At 52.4% G+C, this 17,235-nt stretch overlaps 9 protein-coding genes across 9 annotated transcripts; 3 read left to right on the top strand and 6 right to left on the bottom strand.

Moving 5' to 3' along the window:
* Positions 1-620: 620 nt before the first annotated feature.
* A1O5_09583 (uncharacterized protein) lies at positions 621-1,691 on the bottom strand (the record flags this gene model as incomplete). The annotated part of the gene is made up of 2 exons (XM_007750162.1): positions 621-1,321; positions 1,394-1,691. 2 exons carry the CDS (start codon positions 1,689-1,691, stop codon positions 621-623), a joined length of 999 nt encoding a protein of 332 aa, XP_007748352.1.
* Positions 1,692-2,508: 817 nt separating this feature from the next.
* A1O5_09582 (uncharacterized protein) lies at positions 2,509-4,283 on the bottom strand (the record flags this gene model as incomplete). The annotated part of the gene is made up of 3 exons (XM_007750161.1): positions 2,509-3,531; positions 3,601-3,785; positions 3,854-4,283. The coding sequence occupies 3 exons, from the start codon at positions 4,281-4,283 to the stop codon at positions 2,509-2,511; spliced, it is 1,638 nt and encodes a 545-aa protein (XP_007748351.1).
* Positions 4,284-5,101: 818 nt separating this feature from the next.
* Positions 5,102-6,187, bottom strand: A1O5_09581 (uncharacterized protein; the record flags this gene model as incomplete). The annotated part of the gene is made up of 1 exon (XM_007750160.1): positions 5,102-6,187. The coding sequence occupies one exon, from the start codon at positions 6,185-6,187 to the stop codon at positions 5,102-5,104; it is 1,086 nt and encodes a 361-aa protein (XP_007748350.1).
* A 1,574-nt stretch (positions 6,188-7,761) lies between these two features.
* A1O5_09580 (uncharacterized protein) lies at positions 7,762-8,534 on the bottom strand (the record flags this gene model as incomplete). The annotated part of the gene is made up of 4 exons (XM_007750159.1): positions 7,762-8,259; positions 8,311-8,370; positions 8,425-8,448; positions 8,502-8,534. The coding sequence occupies 4 exons, from the start codon at positions 8,532-8,534 to the stop codon at positions 7,762-7,764; spliced, it is 615 nt and encodes a 204-aa protein (XP_007748349.1).
* A 794-nt stretch (positions 8,535-9,328) lies between these two features.
* A1O5_09579 (uncharacterized protein) lies at positions 9,329-9,976 on the top strand (the record flags this gene model as incomplete). The annotated part of the gene is made up of 2 exons (XM_007750158.1): positions 9,329-9,366; positions 9,442-9,976. The coding sequence occupies 2 exons, from the start codon at positions 9,329-9,331 to the stop codon at positions 9,974-9,976; spliced, it is 573 nt and encodes a 190-aa protein (XP_007748348.1).
* Positions 9,977-10,291: 315 nt separating this feature from the next.
* A1O5_09578 (uncharacterized protein) lies at positions 10,292-11,032 on the top strand (the record flags this gene model as incomplete). Its single annotated transcript, XM_007750157.1, has 1 exon — positions 10,292-11,032. One exon carries the CDS (start codon positions 10,292-10,294, stop codon positions 11,030-11,032), a length of 741 nt encoding a protein of 246 aa, XP_007748347.1.
* Positions 11,033-11,348: 316 nt separating this feature from the next.
* On the top strand, positions 11,349-14,555 carry A1O5_09577 (uncharacterized protein; the record flags this gene model as incomplete). Its single annotated transcript, XM_007750156.1, has 3 exons — positions 11,349-11,403; positions 11,456-14,281; positions 14,371-14,555. 3 exons carry the CDS (start codon positions 11,349-11,351, stop codon positions 14,553-14,555), a joined length of 3,066 nt encoding a protein of 1,021 aa, XP_007748346.1.
* Positions 14,556-15,238: 683 nt separating this feature from the next.
* Positions 15,239-15,568, bottom strand: A1O5_09576 (uncharacterized protein; the record flags this gene model as incomplete). Its single annotated transcript, XM_007750155.1, has 1 exon — positions 15,239-15,568. One exon carries the CDS (start codon positions 15,566-15,568, stop codon positions 15,239-15,241), a length of 330 nt encoding a protein of 109 aa, XP_007748345.1.
* Positions 15,569-16,087: 519 nt separating this feature from the next.
* Positions 16,088-17,077, bottom strand: A1O5_09575 (uncharacterized protein; the record flags this gene model as incomplete). Its single annotated transcript, XM_007750154.1, has 1 exon — positions 16,088-17,077. One exon carries the CDS (start codon positions 17,075-17,077, stop codon positions 16,088-16,090), a length of 990 nt encoding a protein of 329 aa, XP_007748344.1.
* Between the last annotated feature and the right edge of the window lie 158 nt (positions 17,078-17,235).

Here is a 17,235-nt window from a genome sequence, read left to right as displayed (position 1 = left end):
AAGGCTCGTCTTCGATTTCTGTGGCATGGCCTAACTGGCTAGCGATGTTCCAAGTTGGTACAGTACTTGAGGTGCACCGAGGCCTAGGTTCGGCCGCATTTGATAGCGGGAGCCGGTTGTCTACAAAATTACCCAATACAAGACTGACGGCAATTGCTACCTATTCCTATTCGTGGTGGAGCTCGGACGCTAGTCGGCTTACTGAATAAGGAAATATTGCTGTTTCTGGCTCAAGAGTCGGTATCTGAACTCGAAATTTCGCTTGTCCAAACTCTCTCTGTACACTGAAGTCGGCCTGCTACAGACCAAAGAGTTTTGATCAGACGATCCAGTATCCTCGACCCAAGGCTGGAACTGCACCCTTCGAGCCTCCTAAGGCTCGTGACTTCGTCACCAGGCTTGTAGGAATCTTTCGACGTATCCTTACAGCATTTGAACATGCTTATGAGGACCAGTAGCTAATTGGAATTTAGATAGAGACTTTAATGAGGTCATGCAACCTCCAGTGTCGTCTATCATCTTCAACGCCTAAACAGGCTTCCTGTGACTTCTCGGTGTTCTGCAAACTGTAGAAGGATTCCGACAACACACACCCAGCTTCGCTCTCATAGAAAGCTTTCTCAAGTTAACCGCGCCTTCACAAACTTGACAATATCCTCAATTGCCTCCGCGGTCACATCTAGGTCCACAACCAAATAACCATGCGGTGACCCAGGGTATACAATCAGTTCCGCTTCGTTGCCGGCGAGTTCCCACTTCGCGGCCATCAAGATACTGTCATCGATCAGGGGGTCTTCAGCACCCACGCCGAACGTGGCTGGCGGCAGGCCTCGGAGGTTGACATTGTAAAGAGGAGACCACGCGGATTTCTTGATCTCGTCCAACGAGCCAAAAGCGTCCACTGGTAAGGACAACCACATGAAATTCTCATTCTGTTTATTAGGAGCGTCGCCGACTTTCTCTCTTCCTAGGCGAACGCCGGGTAGAAGAGACAGGTCAAAGATACCATAGGTCGGCACAATGCCGGCAAGGGCCGTGCCAACGTCAATGCTCTTCTCGTCGCGAAGACGCAAAGTCGTCTGGACGGTCAGGTAGGCCCCAGCCGACTCACCACCTATGAACTGTAGGGTGTGGCCGATCTTCATCCTCGCTTCGTCGGACATGAGATACACAGCTGCGTCGAGACAGTCATCCGCAGCTGCGGGCAGTTTGAATTCCGGGGCGAGGCGATATTCCACAGATACCATGACCAGATTTGTCCGCTCGGCCAGGTCGCGAAGGAGGTTATCGTGTAAAGCGGCCGAGCCGATGACAAAGCCTCCTATATTTTTGATATCGTCAGTAACGTGCTGTCTGCCTTGGGGGTAATATTAGCATAGAAGCGTAAACTGACCTCCATGGATGAAAAGGAATACCCCACCAGCTTGCTTCCCTCTTGGTTGAATCACACGTAGGGGAATATTGTGATCTCCGAAGGACGAGGGCACCAAGACTTGAAAGGCCTCTGGATCATAAGTCGGGAGATCGAATACTCCTTTCCCTTCACGCTCCAGCAGGGTGTATTGCTCGCGGGAGCTGCATGCCCAATAATGCACCATATGCTTCTTGGCCTCAAGGTATTGATCTGTTTGCAGGAGCCGCAATTGGAGCCGCTCGGCATTGCAGAGTGCCTGCTTCACTACAGGACTCATTGTCAACTGAGTTTATCTCACTGGGAGAGTTATAAAGGGGCTGAGTTTGTAGCTGAGTCAAACTGATGAGGGATGTCCAAACCGAAATTTTAGATGATCTCTGTCTGCTGTAAGAAGATCTGGGGACGCTTGATGGAGCTGTCTACGTGGTGTGGGGTTTAGGATATGGGATGGGCCACCATTTAGTCCCGCAGTGATCGTGGATGCAGGTATTACCGGACCTGGGAGCACTCGAAGAGGTTCCCTCACGTAGCAATCATTAGTGGATCTACCGTGACGTACATCAGGGGTTATATGTCAATAGCCGACCCCCTTCCCCTAATCCCCTCCCCATACAAAGAAGTAGTACCGCTGCCGAGCTTCAAAGGATCGAGGTGGCGTTAAATTGACGGGAAATGTTCCATGTCTATGCCCTTCAACAGAACTTGAATGCAGTCCAAAGACCGCACAGGTGCTCAGTGGTGTGCGGGCAATGCCTCAACAATTGCATTTTATTATCCTTCCATGTATCTATACCTTATCTGAGATTGTTCCTTGCCGCTGATATACAAATCAGCCTGTGGAAAGAAGGGTTCCCGTGAATTCTGCTACCGATTTCAGATTGTCACGCCGCCAGCGATCGTTATTTAGAAAAAGAGTTAGATTGTCAGATTGGTGTTCCCGAGACAGCATTGGCGTTCCTGAAATAGGATCAAGAAGAGGATCGTCAAAGAAAGTCATCATGACTCGCAACAGAGACAAAATGAAGCAGCAAATACTATGGAGAACTCTAGAAATCTCTCCCCTGTGGAAGCCCTACAAAGAAATAACCCTAGGGCTAGCATAGCTGCTCCGCCTTTATTGACATCAATGCACGTGCGCCCCTCTCGAGCATGGCTGCCTTGTCTGCCGTGGTGGCTAAGGCACTCCACTGGGAGAGCCCTGTCCATTCAACCAGTCCGGTCAGGAAGCCGTTGAAAGACTGGATCTTTTGGGACGAACTAGAAGACACCCACGGCTGTCTACCGTGGACGAATTCACACACTGACTTGGTATACGCGTCTGCTGTTAGTCGAAGCTGCATTGGAGCTTCAGCTCCTGCAACAGCCGGAAGTCGGCAGATGAAAACGTTGTCTAGTGCATGATATGCATATCCGAGGAAGGGACTTTGCTCGAAAGGGTCGACTTGGTCAAATCGGTAAATGCTAATTGGCGTGGCAGCGTAAGATCTCATTGACCCCATCAAGGATCCAAAGGAACCATCGCTGGTAAACTGGATTAGTCCCTCCAGAGCAGATTTGACGTCTTGTGGGGTGTTTGTAATGTTGTAAGCTGTGAGGACTTCATCAGCCAGGCTCATATCCGGTATGGCGAGTCGGATAGCATTTTGGATCATATCAATGGACCAGTGGTTCCAGCCGCGCACCATCCCAAACAACGCAGTCTCGTCCTTGGTCCAGCCAACAATGATACCTTCACACCAATTCGGGAAATCGCCGACTTTGTCAAGTGGTAATGAACTATCCTCGTGACCAAACCATTCAGGATCCCATGTTGGGAAGATAAGGGAAGAGGGAGAAACCTTCAGAAGCGCATTAACGCTCAGGTTTCTCAGCCAATCCAATTTCTGACGATCTGACGCAGTTGCATCAAGACCTGAAAATGCAAGGAGGCCGTCGAAGTCGCGTTGAGCTCCCTCGACGCCTTGAGGGGCTAGAGAAGGGGCGGACATAATTATGGCACGGCGGAAGAGGGGGGCATTCGAGCGTAAATGAGCTAACACCGACCATGCGCCGGCTGACTCTCCAGCGATGGTTACGTTGCTTCTGTCTCCCCCAAAGTGATGAATGTTCTCTTGGACCTTCGCCAGAAAAAATTAGCAAGTGACTCGTACTGAAAATCCTGCTCAAGTAAATTCCCTTTGACTTACCCACATCAATGCCAAACGTTGGTCATAGAGTCCAACATTCGCAAATGGAACTTCACCGGCTGCAACTGCCTCCGCTCTCAGCTCTTTGGAATAGGAGAAGCCGAAATAGCCGAGTCGGTAATTGAGAGCGACATAGATGAAAGGCAACCCCAACTTCGAGGAGTGCTGTACTAGGAAATTTCCGTCTGCAGGAAGAGTTAGTCTCTGTGGCCGGATTTGCAACTGGTGGGACGGGGATGGGAGGTCACATTACCGTACTCTGGTCCCCCATCACCCACAACCCATCCGCCACCGTGAATCCATACAAAAACAGGTAGTGGCTGTCCTGGGCACTCGATGGGGGTATAAATGTTCAAATTTAAACACTCAAACTCAGATGCAAGCAAAGCATCCGATGATACGATGCCTTGGTAGAGGTGGTCTCGCCATTTGCGCGGTACGTCAATATTTTGAGGACATATGGGCCCATACCTGGTGGCATCATATGTGCCTTTAAGCTTAGAGCTTTGAATCCGTCGTGCTTGTCGAAAGCGAGCCGGTATTTCAGCATAAGGCACGCCTAGGTAATCTGCCACGCCAGAGTCCGAAACAAAACCCTCGATGCGGTAGTCACCTAACAAGACAGTAGTGATGCCTGCAGGTCTCTGGCGGATGTTGCCGTCGTCACGATGGATACTTCCCATATTGAATGACAAAGAATGTCGGCTCGCATTCAATGTCTGCTAATGTGCCAACTTTACGGTAGAGGATGAGGAAATTGCGCGAAATGGAGCGTGAAGGGCGGCAACCTGACAATCAAGGTCCTTACATATAGACCTAGTGAAGGTGACGTAGTCATGAAGCCCGAGCAGATTCTGGATTCCGATGGCGGTCCTGGCGCTACCTCTTCGTGGTGAGAGGAGAAGCCAAAACCTCGAACCTATCGCGCAAATCTTCCCGGAGGTGATCGTCAGAATGGAACAGCTGGAAGCAAAGAGCGATACCAAGAGCAAAACTGCTGGCCAACACTGATAGTAGATGGTGACGAGCCAAAGTGGGCTCCGGATATCCAGCTGAATCTCGGCTTGAGACCCAACGAAGCATTGAAGGTTTAGTGGAGCTGCAATGGACAGACTTGTTCAGGGGAAAGCAAAAATTTCTCTCCGTCTTTACGAGCTTGAGTTACCAGAGAGGGAGGGGGAGGGAGGTGTCTGCCCTGTGACTACTTAGAGTAAAATTTCCTAGTCCAGAAAAATTGCCAGATTGGACTCCGTGCATGCTACAGAAGGACAAAGATTTTGGGGGCACCGCCTGGCCCCGAGTTATTATCACTAATTTCTGCCCGCCAAGTTACCCCAGCTCTCTTTGAAGACTCCAATTTCTAAAAGACTCGATGCGAAACTTGTGATTGAGGCCATGGGCAGTCCTCCCTTTCATATGAGATATCCCGAGCATTGGCCTAGATTGAGGTCAAGAGAGCAACAGGAACATGTTAAAGTTGTGATCCAGAAGCAACCAGATATCAACAAGCTTGTCTGCCTACATCATAATTCCATATCTCCTTAAGCCTGGCCGCGTTCTGGGAGGTTGGCCAGCCATGATTCTTTTCAAGATGATGCAGAACACTCAAGAGTACCTCTTGCTCATGGCGGACAGTAAAAAATTCACCGCAAATATAGATCGCCATTGAAGCTTGAACCCAAGCCGGTGTCAATTCTGGGTAAGACGCGGCCATGCTGCAGAGATGTAGGACAATGCGTCGAACTTCGCGAGACATTTGTTGCCGCGCAGCGACCGCACGCGGACCCAGACGTGGTACACTAGGATCCAAGACCAAAAGAAGGATCCGGGAGAGTTCAAAGAATTGTACCGCGGTCAAGTGCAGGGGCGATAAATACCAAACACGGTAGAGAAGCTGGCCGGATGCGATGCTTGACTCCCCTTGAAGTAGAGGGAGGAAGGATGTTGGCATTTGTTCTTGCCAGCGTGTTTCATAGTTTTTCAGCTCTTCCCATCTCTCTCTGCCGCTTGCTTCACCGGCCTCACCAGACCCATAGCAGAAGTTGAGTACACGTGCGCAGTGAAGCAAGTGTCGATCTGACCAGATTACATCTTCATCATCAGGTGATTCCAGAGTGTCAAGGACAGTCCATAATTCGAGCGGGTATTGGACGCCACGCTGCGTCAGATACGCTGCCGTTAGTTCCTGTCTAAGAGCATTGCGAAACAGTGAGTGTCTGAAGCTTTTCAGATATCCCAGTGCCCACGAAGCGGGCTGCACGATAGCGCCGTGTCTCGGTGGGTCATACCCGGTCTCATGCTGGACCATCTTCGTTTGCGCATTCAGGACGAAACGCAGAGAGTTGAGAAGCCTCTCTTTGTCTACCCCCGTTTGATACCTATCCATCTCCTCGTGAAACCTCAAACTCACGAGAGCAGCCAACAAATTCTCATCTTCAACAAAAGCAGAGTTATTGCAAAGGTCGAGTAGATTAGTGACGCAGATGGTGTGATGTTGTAAGATTTTTGCGTACGTCAGTGATGGCAGGGATACACCACGATATTGACAGACGCCGTCATCCATGCGGTATGCTGTCGATGAGAACATGGCTATTGCGGCACTAGTGAGTACTGCATTCAACAATGGTGGACAGTTCCGTGCTCTACGAGGAACAGACAGGGCACCGTGTCGAAAAGGATCACCAATATCGGCCTGGTGTTCTTAGCATTGCACATTGCCACAACGGGGAATGACAATCTGATTTTCGCGTACCATAGGAGCCAACCGTTCAACGAAGAAGTGCATCAAGGATGCACAGTGGTAGGCTTCGAAGGCCGCAGGCCACACGAACTGTGTCGGCGAGCTTGAGCCGCAAAAATTGATATCATGATGGGGAAGAAGTGGCGCCTCTGTGCCAAGGGGACTGGTCACAGTATAACGCGGAGGTATTTCAGGGTATGAAAGAGTGTTTGAAAGAGTGTTCGATGTGTGCTCTTTGCCAATCGTCGATGGAAGGCCGGATCCAGCGTTGAAACGAGCCACGGCCAGAGAAAGATCGTGGTTGTCGTCCAAAGCAGTTGAAGAGATTTCTCGTTGCCGTTCTGATCCTTCTAGAGTGGTATGTCCAGTTGCAGGGCGATCTCCGAGGTCCAGGTCATGTGCATCAGTACTGTTACTTCTACTCTCGAAGCGTATGCGCGGACCTTGGTCAATGAATCTAAGCGATCCTGCTCGTAAGATTCTGGTAAGCAACAGGGAAGCCGGCTCTCTGAGGCAGTGATTATGACGGAAGAGAAAAAACACTTGTCTCTCAGGGCATATCTACCGTCCTTTATGCTATCGACCCAAATTTGATTGCGGTCAAAAGTAAGGTCGTAAAGGCTGGTGCCAGTATGACGAAATTTAAATCTCTTCCTAGGCGGCTGATGTCGTGGTTTTGAAGGTGAAATACCTGTACCAGAACTCCGGCTCTGGCTGCAGCACGTTGTCAACATGATGAGTCTGGTCGAGTCGATTGTTCAGATGAACTCAGAAACGCAGCCAATGCGCATAGGAATGGAGTACCAGATCAGACTTACCTTGGCATTGGCAACAGGGGTATAAGCGGTGAGCATACCAGTGATGCGATGTACGATGAAGACATAATCGTAGATGCAGTAGGAATGTGCCTCGGGCCTGAAAGCCGGGGCTTGCAAGGGCTTGGCGGCCAAAGACAACTCGGGAGGTGATTGACGCCAAGCACTTCTTGGCAGCTTCTTGGCAAATTCGGTACCCAGTACAGAAACAGGCGGAGGTACTAGGGATACAATAGCAAGCAGGTTACGAACGAGAGCTGCGAAAAGATAAGTGTACTGTTTCAAGGTATCTAGAAGTAAAATCTACGTTTTTGGGTGGTCCACCGGTTCAGAGTTGAAAAAGGCTCGAGGGGTATTAGAATTTCCTCCAGCCACATATACACAGCCAAAATAACTCTCGTGACTCCAACCGAATAGCATGTCGCCGCTCATCATGGAAAATGCCGGAGGGGAATCAATAGCGTCGTCGTATAGCCTGAATGCGCTCAGTAAATCGAATGTCGTTATAGAGGTCGTCGACCTCGAGGACCGCCACCATCACCGCCGCCACCACCACCCCAATTCATCCGTCCCCCGTTGTCGTTCCCGAGCCAGCTGGTGGTATGACTATGATTGCTTGGTGTGACCATTGACAGCAGACCCGTTCGCCTGTCCATTCGCCTTCTGCGCCTTCGCCTCGCGATATTTGGCAATATCCTGCTCCACCATCTTGTCCACCCGGCTCTTCAGTTCTGGCCTGTAACCAAGCGCAAACAGGATCTCTAACCAGACAAAGAGCGGGGCCAAGAAAAATGCCTGGAAGATGTTGTCCAGCAAAGCAGGAGCACGTCCTTCGAACACACCATGGCCCATGAATTGTGCGATCCACGCTGCCACGAAGGCCGCGCCCGCCCAGAAATTGGCAGTCATTCCATGGACAGTGACTAGGTGGTGTCCGTAAGCGGTTCCGGCGAGAAGCAATGCGGCGAAGGCCGTCCCCGCGACCGGCTCGAGTAATATATATAATCCGCAGTAACTTAGGCAGAAGAGGGTGCCGGCGTTTAGCTCGAGGTTCGGGATGGTCATGGATTGAGGCAATTGGATCAGTGTACCCGAGTTTGTGAACTGCCACACGGTCAGCCGTCATGCCGTTCAGATGGACGGTCTGTCTCTTACCAGGAGAAACGTAGTCCATAGAATAACGGGAACTCCGACCATATGTATGCCAATGTTGACCTGAGTGCACATCAGTCATCTTTTTCCCTCTCGAGCAGATACCTCGAACCGTACTGGGTCATGATGGTAAGCACCGTACTGCAGGAAAATGGTCAGTGGGATTGAGGGCAGAGGGGCCGCTGCGTGCTCACGAAGCGCAGTTGCTTCTCCAGATTGAGAGCCATGTCGGACTGTGGTCACAGGCGCTGTATCGGAGGGGAAGTGAAGAGAGAATTCGGCTCATCCAAATCAAGCGCAGGTAATGGCAATGGCAATGGCAATGCCTTTGATGGGTGAAAGTGGAATACTCGGTACGCAGGTGGCAGTTAATAGGGCATCGCACATGCAGGGTAATAAGTACGTCTCACCACCTCGGCGGGCGTCATGCACAGGACCACGACCCTTACCACCCTTACCAGCCTCACAATCCGAATCACTCCGCACGCCAAATCGATTTCACGAATTGGGTTGCTTGATCAGCTACTTGCCAGATGGAATCGCCAATGAACGACGGGGCTATTAAATGTTTTATACTAATAGGCGAGACCCTGCTGCAACTTCTCCGATGACATTGCCATCGAGCCATGTTGCGAGGTACATAGCGAGGAGGGCATCCGAGGATGGTACCGAGTGCATACGAGGTACTTGTACATAACAAGTACTGCAAAGATACTGGTAGCTGCGTAGTTTTAAAAGCAGCAAGGCTAGTCATGGTACTGATGCTCACTAGCCTTCCCGAAGTGATTCCTCTGGCGCCCTTTTCCCTCTGCTTGACCTGCGCCCTAAGCAGTGCCCATTCTGCGTCACAGACAGGCTTCGTCATCCAACCCATCTAGCTGTCTATAGCCGCTCGCACAAGACATCTTTCTTCAGAAGCATTCACTCCAAACCAAGTACACCGCAGCGGGTTCCCCCAATCCTACTAGACGCGTTTGACGCCCCAGAACCCGAAACACGACCGACTGCGGAGAAATAAACAATGAATTTCGCGCCTTACCAGGATGCGTCGCCAGAAATGTGAGTGCTTGTCACCACCCAAATTGGATGCTGGTGAAGACAGACAGACAGAAGGATTAATCGAGTTGCATCTAGAGAGCGCGCCCTGTCACCTCCTCCTCGCACTTCCATCGATTCGCCTCGAGTGCGGTCGCCTCCTCCCCAGAACAAACCTATCCAGCCCATACCTCGTGCCAACGCTGGGACGGCATCACTGCTTTCTCCTAGTACCCTTGCAAACGATTTCGTGACCAGACCGTCATTCGCTGGGGAACACAGGGAACAGAGCTTGGAGGCTTTCGAGACAAGCCTGCCTCTAAGAGTAGATTATGAAGCAATGTTGGCATACCTTCTCCTTCCACCCGCTGGAGGTGTCTTTCTCCTCCTGTTCGAGCACAAGAGCGACTATGTGCGGTTTCACGCTTGGCAATCTAGCATGCTCTTCTCGGCCATTTTTGTCCTCCATTTGATCTTGTCCTGGTCAAAGGTGCTCTCCTGGATGTTGTTCACAATCGACCTGCTCTTGATCGGCTTTCTATCGCTTCATGCTTACAGAGATGTTGAGACATTGGACCATTTCGAAGTACCCTACTTCGGCAGACTTGCGAATTCGTTTGTCGAGAATGAGTAAACCCGGAGAGGTGAGGTGCATTCTGACATTGGGAAAGTCTCCGCAGCAGCAGAGTTCATACTACATATGTTCGCCGTAGCATTGAGGATTGTACGAAGGATTGGGTCAGCTCGGATCGCCCAAAAGGTTGATTCCGGGGGTTGCATGATAGACCTGCTCAGCCCTCTTGGCAAGCTGACGTGAACCCTCCGGATCTGCGACCAAGCCACCTTCATCCATCAGAGGTGATGTTGATTCTGCCAGACCGCTTGTGTAAGGTCCCATATATCCTCGTATAATATCGGGCATCCTGCTAATCATGGAAATAGGCCAACGATGAGAGTTGTACGACTTGGGGTTATCGTGCCCTCGTCGAATACCGCGGCAGAGCCGCTGACAAATGCCATCGTCTCGTCCATACATTCCGAGGGTCTGTCTATCTCGGTGCACTTTTCTCGATTTCGTGTTACCACGATCGATCTCTCTCCGAACGCAACCGCTCAGTTCGAATTTGAACCAATCTTGTCTGCAGCAAGGCTGCTGGCCGATGCTAAGGTCGACGTGATCGGCTGGTGTGGCACATCTGCCGGATGGCTTGGATTTGAGCACGATGAGAGGCTGTGCGCTGCAATTGAAGCCGACACTGGTATCAAGGTGACAACGTCTGTCCTGTCGCTCAACGCGCTCATGCACAGTTTGGGCGTCACCTCGATAGGGCTGGTGACCCCATACATCCAAGCGATGAATGATGCGATACGCTCCAATTATGCAGCAATCGGAATAGATATTAGCCCGAATTGGGAACGCCACCTGGGAATCACGGACAACAACCAGATTGTGCAAGTAGATGAAAGGACCTTGGATGAAATGGTGATGGATGTGGCGGCCAACGGCGCGCATGTATTGACAACCTTTTGCACCAACGTTCGAGCAGCACAGCGCGTGGAGTATTGGGAAAAGTCGCTCAGGGCCACTGTACTTGATTCTGTTAGCACGACAGTTTGGGGGATGCTGAAGTTGGTGGGAGTCGACACCCGGCTTGTGAAGGGCTGGGGCTTTATGTTCGAGGTTGACTGAATATGGAGGACGAGAACCAGGCGGTTAATGTAACGGGGCGAGGCATTAGTGCACAAGGCTGTGCCGCAACGAGGCTGGATATTTTCTTGGCGCTTGGTTGCTAGGAAACGCAGGCAACCCGATTCGGACACCCAAACACTTCGTTCAACCACCGTGGTGGCTCTCCTGCATATGCAACCTGCCCGCTTTCACCACTCCCTACAATCGCCGCATTGTGAATAGACATACATTGTTACGATATCACCAGGCTCAATAATTACATCTGTATTCGCACTTCCGATCAACAGGCAGAGAAAATATTGTTAGGGCTGGCATGATGCCACCAGGCGCTGCGTCGGAAGTGGGCGCCCCTCCATCTGTGCCATTGAGCTGTAAGTGTTCGCAGGAATCCATGCCCGGCCATCATCTAATTGCCGAGGACAGTTTCGAATAACTTCTGGGGACGAGATGACGCCGGCGTCGACCCTCTCCTTACCCGAATGCAAAATGCCAAAACCACAAGCGACGAACTGAAAGCCTTTTACAGTGCGCGAGCCGCGTTGGAGGAAGACTATGCCAAAAAACTCCTAAGCCTATCGCGCAAGCCGTTGGGGAGCGTTGAACAGGGGACTTTACGCGCCAGCTTGGATGTCGCTAGAGGAGAGACAGAGTCAATGGGCAAGCAGCATGCTCTGATCGCCCAGCAAATGAGATCAGAACTTGAAGAACCGCTGGCAGCGTTTTCAGGCGGAATCAAGGAGCGTCGTAAAATTATCCAGAACGGGATCGAGAGGCTGCTCAAGGTGAAACAAACACAAACCGCTCACGTCAACAAATGTCGGGATAAGTATGAACAGGACTGTTTGCGGATCAAGGGATATCTGGCCCAGGGCCACATGGTTATGGGACAAGAGGAGCGGAAGAACAAGGCAAAGCTCGAGAAGACACAGATCAACATGGCCACGAACTCGAACGAATACGAGGCCGCTATCAAGGTATTAGAGGAAACGATAGGTCGGTGGAACAAAGAGTGGAAATCCGCGTGCGACAAGTTTCAAGATCTCGAAGAAGAACGACTCGATTTTACAAAGTCATCCCTCTGGGCTTTCGCCAACATTGCTTCCACGGTGTGCGTTTCAGATGACGCATCCTGCGAAAAGATCAGACTCGCGCTGGAAAATTGTGAAGTCGAGAAGGACATTTCCAGCTTCATAAGAACCTGCGGAACAGGCCAGGAAATTCCCGACCCTCCTCGGTACATCAACTTCTGTCGAGGCGACGTGGACAGTGCATCTGAGGTTTCGGAAGACGAGAACTACTCTGTTGCGCAGTTTTCAAGGACCACAAATCCCGCCTTCAGAACATTATCCCCAACTCATTCAAGTTCTACAAAGGCCAGAAGCAGCCAAACTCCAGAGCGACGACACTCAGAAGAGCCGGTGAGACCGAATGAGGATGGTATGCCGACTCCGTCAAATGGAAACAGTGGACGTCCGCCACCATTGAATTACAAGCAACCAGGTCCAAACGTGCCGCCGAATTACTCGCCGAGTCAACATGGCGAAGTTCCGCAAGTGCCACACAATCAGTATCCGACCGAAGGCATGACCATGTTCTGCAGAAGTGATGCACCGTCGGTCGCTGGTTCTGCCTTATCCTCAAACACCCGACCAGAGAGCAGGGATGACCAAAGTGACTATTCCGCACCAAGCTCATTCACGAGCGCAGAACTCAGCTCTGGCGCAGCATCGCCAACCAAAGTTGGACCTATTAACGGCGTCGAACTCCCTGGAATGGCATCACCTGACAAATCCGTCCAGAAGAAGAGGTCCGGTTTCTTCTCGAACAGTCCGTTCCGCAGAAAATCCAGGAAGGAGCAAGAAACCCAGCCGGCGAGCGATTCCACGAACCGCAACACTTGGAACGGAGCGTCAGTCACCAGTACTCGCATAAATCTGAATCCCACCGTGTCCAGCGCGCAGTCGAGTCCTACCAAATCCCCAGCACGTCAGGCGCCGAGTTATTTCAATCGAAACGCCGCCGCTATAGCTCCTGAAGGCGAAGAGGCCGCTGATCCTCGAGCCAGCTTTCAATTGAGTGTGGGCAACAACGTCTTTGACGTAGCCAGTCCAGATGGCGCTCAAGACTCAACGCCCAAAGCAAGTACAACGAACCGGCGCAGTCAGTTCATGCCACCGCCTGCCGTGATAGGCAATGAATTGATGCACGATCCTATAGCACAAGCACTTGCAGATCTCAAACAAAGCTCCGGCGGCGCCACGGCGATGGCCAAACAGTCAAGCACGCGGGTAGCCGTGGATCGGTATCACGGCGTAGCCACTCCTGCACCTGACCAGGAACCAGTCACTCGACCAGGCGTACTGAGCGCTGAGAGTCAAGCTCGCCTGGCCGCACAGAGAGGAACACCTCCACCGGCATACGAGACCGCTGGGCCAGCGCCGACCGCGGGTGGGAGAACTCAGAGCGCTCTTGGTGTGCCCCAACCGGCACATACCAAGCGAGAAATGCTGAATCGCACGGAGACATGGGGCACCAAAGGAGGAGCTAGTCACACTCAGCCATCAAGACCTGGAACGAGAGATGGACGAAGGAGTCCTGGCCCAGGGATGATAAGATCAGCGAGTCCTCAACCTCAATCTCAAAGCCAGCATCCTCCCCGTGCCCGAAGTCCGGCTCCCGGTGTCCTTCCTCGTGCTGCGAGCCCGCAACCACAACAGAGCCATAAATACCAGCCTCGCTCGAGAAGCCCGGCACCTGCCATGGTCCCCAGAGCAGCCAGTCCGAATCCCGCAGTGATGTCAGGAGGAGGGCAAGGGCAAGGAGGACGACCAGAGTCTCAGCAATACCGCGCGGCCTCACCGAATCCCTATGGACGATCACGAGGCGCGGGGCCACCGGTGAATCAAGCGCCTAGACAAAGCACCGGCATGGAAATACAATTGAGCTCTCAAGATACGACCCGGTATGATGGGTCCGGTGGCAGTGGAAGAAGTCGCCAGGGAATGATGCGGCCCAACTCTAGTTTTGGCGGAGATCGGTACGCTCAGCAACAATCACAGCAGCAGCAGCAGCAGCAGCAGTTCCAGTATCAACAGCAGGGGTATGATGTCCGACAAAGAGGTGGAAGTGTAAACGGAGCGGGTATGGATATTGAACTAAGAAGAGAGAGGAGCAAGAGTCTCGCCACCATACCATACCGAGCGGGCCCACCCGCTCAAGAGCAACGCCAGCAGCGGATCCTACACTATGGTAAGTCAAGCACGCCTCTTCATCTGCCATAATTCGTCTCCCATATGAAATTTCCAGAAAAACAATCTACTAACGGCACATTTGTACAGCGAGAGCGATGTACAGCTACACGGCAGCGATCCCCGAAGAACTTTCCTTCTCCAAAGGCGACATCCTCGCGGTATTGCGACTTCAGGATGATGGATGGTGGGAGGCCGAGGTCAAGGAGAGTGCGAGGGGGATGAAAGGAGGCGGGATTGGCTTGGTGCCTAGTAATTACTTGCAGCGGTGCTGACCTCGTCTTCCTTGGGAGAGAATGATGGTGTACATGTGCGAGGACAAGGGTGGATGTTGACTGCTTTTTGACGTCGGACATGGATCAGATATTGGCAGCTTGAGACATCGAATGGGATCCCTGTGGTTTGTACGATATTCAGCAGGGCAAAGGAGTTGGATTTGACTCTGTTTGGAGCTGTTGAACAAGCGGTCCAGTCAGCGTCCGCGTTCAGCGGACAAAACGATCCTCGTTTGTGATACGTATGATACTTTGCTTGTACGTATTGTGTGTCGTTGAGAACAATCACTTACCCACCACTCCCCTTTCACCCGCTGCCTCACTGCCTCACCCACTACCTGTGTCTATGTCTATCTGCACACAAACAAGTCTACTGCACCTCGCTCCCCACTCCCCACTCCCCACTCCCGCGATTCCGAAACAACCAGCCGTAGGTACGCATCTACCTAGCTATCTACTTGTAGTTAGCTGTGTAGTTGTGTAGTTGTGTAGTTGGTTGGGTTGATTACCACCAACCACGCGTTCTCATTCATTTCGACCACATCACGGTGCGCCTTCCTGCCTGGGCCCTATCGCTAGACTATCCGCCCCCTCTTCCCCTCTTCCCCTCTTCGCTCCCGGGATGCCTCGTCCGTCCTCCGCGGTACATGCGCTTCAAACTCCAATTGTCAGCTTGATTGAGCCTAAACTTGCGTCGGAGCCTGACCCGGAACCTCCGCCGAGTCGCCGGTTTCGTTGGCATCCGGCGTCAATTGCAGGAATGCGCACCCAGGCGCTGTATTATCATTTGTTCGTGTGACGACGGCGTCCTCGGCCTCAGCGGCCAGCGGCGTGGCGGAGTCGTTGTCGTTGCGGACAACGGGCTTTTCTCCTCCGGTGCCGTTGGCGTCGGCGCTGGCGTTGCTGTTGTCCGTAGGAGTCGAGGTGCGAGTAGGGATGAGAGTGGGCGAAGATAGATGCTTGGGTACGACGGAGGCAGGCCGCTCAACGGGGATGAGTTTGAGGAATGGCATTTTTTTGTGGGGTTTGGTTTGGTTTGTTTGCTTTTGGGGAACGAGGGAGCAACGAAGGTCAGTTGAGCTTCAGATCCTGCGAGGTCGAGGAGAGGAATTCTTGATGATCTGCGGTAGTTGCAGTTGTAGCGGTGGTGGTTGGCACGGTAGAGCTCGAGATGTTTGAATGTCGGGGTGTAGACAGGACAGATAGATGCGGGACGTGTATAGGTCCTCAAGTGAAAGTATCCCATCCATCGGATAGTGAATCATTGTCACCGATGGGGCAGACCGGACAGACAGACACGGGAGGTGTACGGTCCTCAAGTGGAGCCTGAGGACCTTCGTTGCACTTCCATCCAACAGTGAATCGCTGTTACTGACAGGCAGTGCTGTCCACAATAGTGGTTGCCCCTGGACGTTCTGCGCACGCCTGTGGCTGAATATTGTATGTCACTGCCTCAAGAGAACGACCTCGAGTGAATTGTGAATCGATCTCTACAGAAGTAGAGTTGCCAAGTGAAGAATGCGGTCGAGCATTCATCGCAGCATCAGGGCCGTGATAATGCCCCCTCCAAACATGCCGGCCACTGTGATGAAGCTGCTCAAGCCCATGGTGGCCATCCCGGAGATGCCATGTCCACTTGTACATCCGCCCGCCAGCCTTGCCCCGAATATCATGACGAATCCCCCCACAACGGCGGCAAGAGGACTGATCTCCGGCGCCGCCGCCTCGGACACGGCGGGTATGAACTGAGAAACGATCTTCGAGCCCGCCACGACGGCGCTGGCAAAGACGATATTTAACAAGCCAGGGCCCGCCGTCCCGTCAACGACGCTCCAGAAATATTTCCCAACGTCTTCCCATGCGCTAGAGACCCCGAGGGTCTTGCGGGTGAACAGAACCGAAGTTGCTTGCGCCACGCCGATAAGGAGGCCGCCTACGATAGGGTTCAGCCAGTGGTCGCGCGTGGGCGCCAGATACGTGGCTGCGACAATCACCACAAGACACAGAGTCTCGTACAGGAGGATCATGGAATTGGCGGACAGGCCCAACTTCGCATGGACGGTATTGTGTTGAGCGGGGCCGGAAGATGTTGTCGGAGGTGGTGGCGATCGCTTGAGACGCTGTGCCGTTTTGACAAAGGCGATAGCTCCCAAGATACATCCGGCAGCCACGGCCGGTGCGGATCTGACGCCCATGGCAAGCTGCACAAGGACAGTGCCAGGACACGCACCAGTCAAAGCCATGCCGACGCCGTGTAAAAGTCCGCCAATGAGGTTTGCATCGTGCCTCATGAACCAGCCATACGAGGAATCGGACCGGGGCGAGAGTTTGGCGTACTTTGCTCGATTCGCTCCAAAGACAATCAACGCACTGCAGGCACTGGCGGCGAGGAAGCTCTTGAGCATATGAAAATTGCCCAGCTGCAGCTGTGAGATGATCACTGACGGGGAGTATACTCCCGATGCAGTCAGGGCAGCGCCGAATATGCCGCCGCTGGCAGCGCTCAGCAGAAGGGAGGACATGTCTGCGGCGTTGCGTGACTATGAGACGGGTTAGGGAACTCTCTGGTGAAGCCAGCAGTTGAAACTGGACAACCTTTTGGGATTTTGATTTCAGAAATGCTTTTTGGGTGGCTTGCCAGGCCGAGGCGAGGCTTGAAGCCCGAGTGTAGACCCCGATA

This window comes from Cladophialophora psammophila, assembly GCF_000585535.1.
Source record: "Cladophialophora psammophila CBS 110553 chromosome Unknown aczJe-supercont1.16, whole genome shotgun sequence".
Lineage (NCBI taxonomy): Eukaryota > Fungi > Ascomycota > Eurotiomycetes > Chaetothyriales > Herpotrichiellaceae > Cladophialophora > Cladophialophora psammophila.
Note: the sequence above shows the minus strand (reverse complement) of the source record. Positions and strands in the feature narration are given on the sequence as shown.